We start from the raw sequence: 9,594 nt of genomic DNA on the forward strand, positions 1-9,594 counted from the left end.
GGGGACCCAAGCATAAAGGATGCCCACCTTACGAAGAGTTGCCTGAGAATGTGTCAGAGTTTGTGAAAGTGTTATTGGAAAGAATGGATGATATTCACCATGAAGTAGGTTCAAACTTGAAAACGTCTGCTGATTCGATGAAGCTATCTTATGATAAGAGATCTACTAAAGTCAGCTTTGTACCAGGAGACAAGGTATGGTTGTATAATCCCAGGAAGACCAAAGGGAAGTCTCCTAAGTTGTGAGACGTGAGTTATAGCGTTGTTATAGAGCGACTGTTGAAATTAAGTGTATTAATTAAGTTGTATTCGGAAAGAATAAACCAGGTTTATTTAAGAAAGGACTTGTGTCGCTAAAGTTTCGTCGGAACGAAGTTACGGAAAATTAACTAACGACTGGAGGCGTAACAATATTTTGAAATTCATGGATATGTTACCAAAAGATAAATGTTCATTGATTATTCTCAAACTTAAATTTCCATATCGTGGTATGGACTGAGTGGAATCGACTTGTTAGGTGTCTCTTCACACGCATCACAGAATTACAGTTGAAATCTGAAAAATACGTGTAGTACAACAAACAACAATCCGTAACATGGATTACCATCTATCGAAAAGTGAAATACACGGTTGTGTACGTTGGAAATTTTACCAATCGTCAGTATAAAACTGAGCCAAGTTTGAACCAATGCAACGTTAAATTTTTCATAATATATGGATATAAAAATCCATATCTTAAAGAGAAATTAGCCTCACGTTGTTTTTGTGGTTTATTTTAATAATACAAAAGCTTTTAAATAATACTAACAGTTACGTATTGAATTACTTGTATCAACAAAATCTTGCACATAAAGCTGAAGTGATACCTTGTAACAGACCAACTCGAACTCATGCTATGTACAACCACATGCACTAATTACCAATTAATTTCGTGCAGTAATACTAGCGAGAGGCCATGCTGCTTTTTTTTTTTATTACTAACACATTTAAAGGGAAGTGAAGCAACAAGTTTTGCATAGCAATATCAATCCAGTAATATACATATTACCTTTGTTATGCGAGTTCTACGCTAGAAAAAGTTAATTTAATTCATACACAAATTGTGGTATGTAATTTATCAAGAAAATTAAATCTTACGTCATCTGCCAATATAGACGATAATTAGGGCCATTAAAAAACCCCGTTTATTTGACAATCGCATTTTTACAAACCAGGTTTCTAGAAATTCAGAAACCTAGTTATAAAGAGCATGACCACCAATCAATTTGTCGTTTTTAATCAAGCAGTAATAATATAAGCATGCCAGTATTAATCCACCAATATCAAAATGCATTCAATTATTATGATAACAAGCGTCACAAGCACTGACAAAGCTATCATGGACAATACCGAAATCACCTGTTAGTAGAGACACCAATGACAAGAAGGACGTGAGAAAGAGATTTAACATCCTTTCTTAGGCCTGAACTCCCAAATGATTTAGAATTTGCTCCCTTGTTTTCTCTGTATGCTGGAGTTCATCCATTTCCCAGCAATGATGAAAGTCGTGTAACTGGCCTTAAAAAACAAACAAACGTAAAGCTGATCAATGCTAAAGCTAGTTTTTGCTCATCTTTTTAAAAAGCTTTATATTTAACTATCAACAAATATTCGCTTTATTAAAGATTTGAGTACAAGACTTGGCAAACAGCACCACCCTCAGTAAAAGTTATCACTATCAGTCAACATCAACTAACATAGTTAGCCCACTAGCTACTGTTCATAAGGTAATTTTTTACAACTTAAACTACCCAACAGTTAATTAACCAGGCGTCAAAAATGTACTAAAGGCTTAGTCAGCATTGGATTTGGCACATTTAGTGTATTTGACATATAACTTATTCTCCTTTGCTTTTATTCAGGGGTTCTTAGAATTACAAAATAATGACAATGTTGATATTGATGATGTAGTGACCTAACACTTGTACCAAGGCAAAACATTTAGTTACTTATATAAACTAATTCATCTTCAAATGTTTTGTTGTATCTGTATACTAGTATGATACTGGCTCATGATTCAGTACTGAATGTTATATGTGTAGGTGTACAAGAATGGTAACTGAGGAACACATGCATTTTTTGTTTTCGCATCAGACAATACAGGATTTCCCAGTTAAAATCAGTCTGATCATTATATTCCACTTGTTTTTTAATGTTGGTTTAATTAACAGTATTGGTTACAATGTTTAGCCACTGTATAAACATTTATTTAGTTATCCATTAGATATATCATTAGTATGAGGATTATTTTGCATTGTTGGCTTGGTACATTGGTTTAGGACATACATTACAGTGTCTGGGATTGATCCATTCTGAAAAATATGTGATAAACAACCTAGATTATATCATCCATTTTTGGAATCAACATAATAATTAAACCATGACAAAGGAATCTGGAAGAGGAGAAAATAGCAGCCTAGAGATGCTGGTCCTGAGTTGGTAGTCCACCACCAGTTTGGGAGAAGGTGCCATCTGGGGAATGAATCAATGTGTTTAATAGAAGGTAAAAAAAAAAAGATTAGGCAAAAAAGCTGCTCCAAAAACACCAAAACTACTACTAGCAACTAATTTGAAATTAAAAACTTGTCTATCAACTCCTAGAAATCTGAAAAATCAAGATTTTTTTAAAAATAAAAAAATATAAATACGATGTTTATTAAATAAATAATCAAAATGTGAATTTACATAAATTTCTGTAGCCTCAAACTGGGATGAATAAATTTTTATCTGAATTTGAACTGATTATTTTAAAAATGTAAAGCACTCTATCCACACACATACAAACAAAAAACATAGTTAACATTTTGAGTATATTTAATAGTGCAAGTTCATAATGTTGAATAAAGGAAAATCAAAAACATTATACAACCAACAAGATTATCTATATAATGTAAAGCAGTTCATGTAAAACATCTGAGGTGTAATGGTTTCAACTATTTTGGAAATTAATGATTTTTTTAAAACTTATCACTGTATATGTCCTTAAATGTTTGAGTATTAGTTTATGAATTAACTTATTTATTTATAGTAAGAAATATATTGAAAAATTACAATTTCTAATTTTTTTTATGTATTAATTTCATTGTTTGATAATACTTGTGTAACAACTGTGGTATTATTCTTCATTTGCACATATTTCTTTAATACTTAAAGTATCAGTAGGTACAAAAAACAAGTACTAAGAAAAATGTAAAATTAAATTTCTATATAAAACACAGGTTTAGAAAAATTCTAACAAAATAGAAATTTATTCAAACCCAATTTCCATAATTCCAACAAAATAAACAAAAACATTCAGCAATGAAATAAAGTAAATAATAACTACCATAACTTTACTATTTGTGTGTGAGAGAGCCATATCCATATATATATATTTAACATTATCCCTTTACCATTATATATATTCAAACCATATTCTAAATTAAATAGTTATATTTCAAAGATCAAAAAGCAAGTATTCTCCACTACTAGCAGTTACCACAGACTGATAACTGGACATGCATTTGAAATAATGCAATTTTAAGATTCAGTTAATTATCTTTATACATATCATGAATTTTCTAAAATATGTTATTCCTTAGTCAATTTAAATAAAAACAAATACAAGATATAAAATTATATCCCTCTGATTTCAAACTTATACTGAAATTTTCAAGCAATCTAAACCTGCATTTTCATTTTAATTGCTAGATGGTTTTCATAGTTGTAAGAAAAAAAATATCAGGGTAAAACTTAGCAAGAAAGTAGGAACTATAATACTAAGGTCAAATAAAATTGTTAATAATTTAGGAGAACTTCATTACTTAAAACCCTGGATGTTAAATCAAGCAAAATAAAATTTTAATTGTCTTTTGATTATGCTTTTCTTTCAATCATGAACTCAGGTTGAGAACACAGTTTATTCTTACAAAGATCTGAATAATTAAACAAAGAATGAGTACCATATAAAATTAAATTAAATGTGACATGGTCATTATTTAGAAAAATTAAGGAAATTCTTATGGATTCAAAGTCTTACTTGGGATAAAAACTACTAATTATATTTCACAAAAATGGGTTGTGTCAATCAAATTCTACTAAGTATGTGTTATTTTCTAGCAGTACTCAAGAATGTGTTAAAAAATATTAAGACTTAAAATTTGGAAGTGAATAAACTTTCCACAAGAATGCTTATGAACTTTACTGTATATATAACAATACTTGATTAGAAGATATAAAATTTACATCTGCTAGCAAAAAAAAAACTGCCTCACAAATTTATTTTTTCCTTTCTAAAAGTCTTAACCTAAAGATGTGTGTTTTGATTACATTATTTTTGGCCTTGACCAAACAAATATTTGGAATATATTTATACACATATTTATCAGATTTGATGTTGATTTTATTTTCTGCTCCTTATTACATATGTTTGTTGGCAGACTTTACAAACTGCTTATTAGCAGCTAGAAACAAATTATATTTATCAGCTGAGTTTTAATCTTAAATTTTCATGTCTTATGTAAGAAAAATATGGTAGGAATCTAGCACTATTTTTGCCAAAAATGGTGAAGCCAAACATTTGATATCAAGCTAACTTCTTAATGTTATGTAACAGCTAAAACTGTACAATTTTCTATTAGAACATTAAACTATCAAATTTGCTAAAATGTACAAAAATCATAGTATAGTGTGCTCAGGTGATAGATATAGTCTAAACTCCAAGTTTCTGGAGAAACAACAACATTAAAATTGCAAGACAGGTGAAGTTATCTTAAAAACTACTCTAACTATTATAACTAAAGCAACTGCAAAACATGATTAGTTTGCGTTAAAATGTGGTACTGTCTTGTAACTCGATTGCAACTCCAACTCATCTGTTACGACAAAGTTCATCAATTAGCACACATTTAGCAAAGGCAAGTAAACAGTTGTAGTAAGTACAATATGAAACTTTAGTAAAGTCTCTGACTGATATGCATTATTCTTGCAGCTACCTTGCAGAAATGATGTGGCTAGCACAGTAAATCTAAAATAAAATGTCTGTATATTTTGCAGTTCATGAAAGCCTGAATAAATCATGGGTACTGTATTTATTAGTCAATTTAATGAAGTTCTAGGATAATAAAACAAGTAGTAATACATTAATTAAGGCTAAATATTAATAATGGATAAATGTAAATTGCAATGTGATTAAGTAAATTACCACAATCCTCCTTTGTTTCTAGACATGTGATTAAGTAGATTACCACAATCCTCCTTTGTTTCTAGACATGTGATTAAGTAGATTACCACAATCCTCCTTTGTTTCTAGACATGTGATTAAGTAGATTACCACAATCCTCCTTTGTTTCTAGACATGTGATTAAGTAGATTACCACAATCCTCCTTTGTTTCTAGACATGTGATTAAGTTGATTACCACAATCCTCCTTTGTTTCTAGACATGTGATAGTGGAATATGTGTAATATATTGACAGAACACCATTTTCCATATATAAGTATTACGTCTGTTAATAGCAGCATGATAATTTTAGCATGCTACCTGAAATTATTTGCCATGTTACTAAGATGTTAATTCAAAAGTTACTTCATTTCAAACTATACTTTGATTATCTTAACTGATCATACAATTTCAAATATCTTTGTTTACCAACTGTTGTAGAGCATTACCATTATGCTGAATGTGAAAATTTGTCACAGTTGCAATGTTAACAATCTTCCAAAACCTAAATTTGCTATATTCTAATATCAGGTTAATAAAACTCAAACAGATAAAAAGGAAACAAAAATCAGAGAATAAAAATAAGTTTAAGATGCTATACAAGATGTGAAAATGTAGTCAATGCTTTGACAAAATGATTTTCATCATAACTTGAGTTTATGAACCAACACAAAGTAAAACTTTGTGTGGTAAACGAGATGCGATACTCTATTGAGAAATACCCTGTGTTTCACTCTTAACTAATTTTTTTACAATAAAAAATAATTTTTCATAGCAACCTTTTCCATTGTACATAATTTGTATCCTAGAACATTACATTATATTTTTTTAATAAATGAAACTGTGATAAGGTAAAATAATACTATATTTTCAGGCATCATGTACAGTACATTCAAATATTTATCTATGGCAGCTAAAACCCTGACAGAAAGTTTTGTTATAATCTACAAGAGGAATCAAAATGCTTCAAAGCCTACAAACAATGGCATGATATCATTATAAACTTGTTAGCCAAAGAGATGCAAGAATTGTTCCAAGATCTTAAATTGGCCCTCAAACACATTGACTTATTACATGACTTGGAATTCCAATTTAATAAGACCAGTTTGATTTTTTTAATGTCTCAGAATCACAAAAATTCACCAAGTAAAAATTTTCCTCCTACTTATGACATAGAGGGAAAGAAGACTAGCTTTAACCAATTGAACTTTTCCTTCCTCATACAGTCTTCTACAATAGAAATAAGGTCACTAAATTAGGTATAGAATTAGCTGTACAATGGAGTACCTGTATTATGTGCATAAAACAGGGATCAAATAATACATTTTAGCATTATAAGCCCTAAAGCTTACTACTGCACCACAAGATAGTGGGGACTGTTGATTTTGAAATTCCATTAATAGGCTATATTTATAATATGCAAATAAAATCTTACAGCCAATTAGATATTGCTCACCAAAGGCCCTAAATACTAGTAATAATTTGTGTGAAATTATTTCCCTCTTCTAGCAGTTTCAGCAATTTCTAGTCTATTTAAACTTGGATAAAAAAACCTTTTATAGACATAAGTTAATTAATGTAACCTTTATAAACAAGAATTAACAGTTTGTCTTTTTTTAATCACTGGTTCAAAATAAACGTGTAATATAAAGTTTGGAAACAGCTTGAATGAGTAGTGAAAGAAACTTTATTACAAATGTATAACGTTACGACAAGCTTATATTCTCATCATCTAATGTGTAATATATCTGATATAAAGCAACTTGAATCCAGTGTCAATGTATGCAAACCCTTCCTAATGTCTTGATCATTATCAAGTATGAAAAACATGATGACAATCTACTACAGTTTTATCATTTATATTTAAATTCGTCGCAAATCAGAATATAAAATTAAATGCCATAACTTTTCAAATGTGTTAATATTCACTTGAAAGTTACAAGTATGTTTCAAGTGACAGTAAGAATGATGTATCATCCATAAAAATGACATTATAAAAATATATATAAAACAAATAAAATGTAGGACAATGTGATAAAAATCACCCAATTGTAGTAACCTTGTGAAAAGTTTGTACAAGTCGTGACTTGATGAAGGTTTGAATTAGCAGTTGCAAACATTTCCAAAGAACTAAAATTTAATGGAGCTTGTTATGCTTTATTAACTAAATCATTACCCAGAACCTAAAAGTTCTTTTAAATGAATAAATAAATGCTAAGGTATTTTTGAGAATCTTTGATTTTTGTGAGTTGCAGAGTTTTGTATTTAACTGAAATACACTTGAATGTACTATTAAAAGTGTTGTTTCAAACTAAAACACACACATGATTTACTGGAAATATGTAGACTTGATCTTTAGATATCAAGTAATGCCACTTTTTGATTAACATTCAAGGCTTATAATTTTATTTCTTACTAATTCATATAAAAAAAATTAAATCTAATTTCATTTTATGGAGTAAACATTACATTTTTCTAAATTCAGATCAAGTCATAATAAGTCTGGTTTGATAATAGCTACCATAGATTCCTGTCCTTTGTTTTGCTTTTTCTTGGCCTCCACCACATTCGTGCTGTTTTCTAAAGAGTATTCACATCTATAGCATCCTCACATACATTATGCTTTGTTTCCTAATTCACATTTTTATGGTGCATGATTATCAATGCAAACAAGTATGCCAACTTTTTTACTTCAACTTTAAAATAGAGTAAGTAATATTGTAAATAAAGAATTCATATAAAACGTTTCTCAAAAGGTGGCACTAGTGTATTGGTAAGGTGGATGGAAGATATCACTTTAGAGCTTGGTCTTACATGACTCAACAGACTTCTCCTCTGCAACTGGTCCTTCAGTGGATCTGTATCTGCTAGTTGTGTCTATGTTCATGCCATTAGCATTAAGGACTTCATCCCTCCTAAACAGAGCTGAGATTTCTTCAAATGTCTTATTTCTTGTTTCAGGAACTTTCTTATAAGTGAAGGTCCAAAAAATAGCAAGAAGAGCAGTAAATGGAAGGAAAGTGTAATCACTGAGACCTTTCTGAAAACAAATAAAAAAAAGCATATTTTTGAAAAAAAAAAGTAGCACATGCAAACAGTAACTTTTAGCCAGGTATACAAAGAATTATAGTAAGTGTCAGATATAAAAGACTGTTTAGTGTAGGTAGTATTATTAATAATTTATTTTGTGTTTGTAATTCAATGATGTCGAGGCTATTGAACATTGTGTTTACAATCCACTGATGTCGAGGCTATGGAGATTTCTAGAAGGCCAAAGTGATAGATGCATAAATAGCTGTGACCAGAAGAGTGGAAACACAGTAATAGTAGTCATGCATAAAAGAAGTTCGGTTAGAGAAAAGTTAGAAAATGTAAAGTTAACCATCGTGACAGTGAATAGCCTAATGGTTGATATGTTAGAGTGAGTTTGAAAGAGATAAAGAAAATAATTTGTCTCATCAAAGGGTGTTCTAAGCTAATCGAACCTGCCTGTGTAGACTTTGATAAAAAGCAGACGATTATTGGAAGTACGAAAAGAAGAAAATTATTGGAAGTTCAGGAAAGAACTGTGGTAACTCACACAACAGCATAAGTGAATTATACAAGGATACTATTGCAATAAAAATAGAGAAAATAGTTCAGCTTGTCAACTGAATTCTAAAGCAATTGAATTGGCCTAAATGGGCTTTTGAAAAGAAGAAGAGAAATGTATAGTGTTTAAGATACAACTATGATCTCCATAGTGTGAAGAATTTTTTGTACATGCGTTTAACTTGTTTCAAATATATATATTATTTTAAAACCAAGTGCAGTGCATACTGTTTGTTTATTGTTGAATTTATTGCCAATAAGTCACAGATATCTAATGTAGAAGAATCCTTAGCCCAATACACCCATATATTTATATTACTATATATACACTATTAAAAAGTAGTTTCTGACAGTAAGAATCTGGTGAAAATACTTGTTACTTGAAAACTTTCAACATACAGTACCAGGAAAAAGGACTGGCTGTTAGTGCTTGAAATATTCAGCTATTCTGAAGCATCCATTCCATATGCTGTTTAAGGAGGTTATGTAGTTTAATTGAGAGAATCAGTTTTAACTTTCACGGGGCTTGGTCAATTTGACTGACCATGTGACTTCTTTCTACTCGTTTAGTCTTTATAGATTTAATATTTCTAACTTTCAATATAGTGTGTGTATCTTCACAAAATTTGGCAGTCTTTCAGTTACCATTATAAGTCTTTCACATTCAAAAAATCATATTTTAAATAAACTAAAATAAAGATATGTCCATGAATATATTGAGTATTTGTTTTGAATAGTCCATTTGCAAAGTGATTTTCATGTTGAG

At 30.0% G+C, this 9,594-nt stretch overlaps 1 protein-coding gene across 4 annotated transcripts in view; it reads right to left on the reverse strand.

Moving 5' to 3' along the window:
- Positions 1-9,594, reverse strand: part of LOC106464130 (glucose transporter type 1-like) — a 77,132-nt gene that overhangs the window by 19,294 nt on the left and 48,244 nt on the right. For 2 of the 4 annotated variants that reach the window (XR_002611657.1, XR_002611656.1), the window contains exons 14-15: positions 8,052-8,277; positions 1,398-1,556 (exon numbers count right to left, since the gene is read on the reverse strand). Coding sequence is in view for 2 of the 4 variants with exons in the window: in XM_022391812.1 (XP_022247520.1) it covers positions 1,456-1,556; positions 8,052-8,277 (327 nt within the window). In the remaining 2 variants the exon portion in view is untranslated. Of the gene's footprint in view, positions 1-1,283; positions 1,557-2,168; positions 2,511-8,051; positions 8,278-9,594 lie in introns of those variants that run through there. The other 2 variants (XM_022391812.1, XM_013924240.2) reach the window with 2 other exon arrangements.

Source organism: Limulus polyphemus, unplaced genomic scaffold (assembly GCF_000517525.1).
Source record: "Limulus polyphemus unplaced genomic scaffold, Limulus_polyphemus-2.1.2 Scaffold1567, whole genome shotgun sequence".
NCBI classification, from domain to species: Eukaryota; Metazoa; Arthropoda; class Merostomata; order Xiphosura; family Limulidae; genus Limulus; species Limulus polyphemus.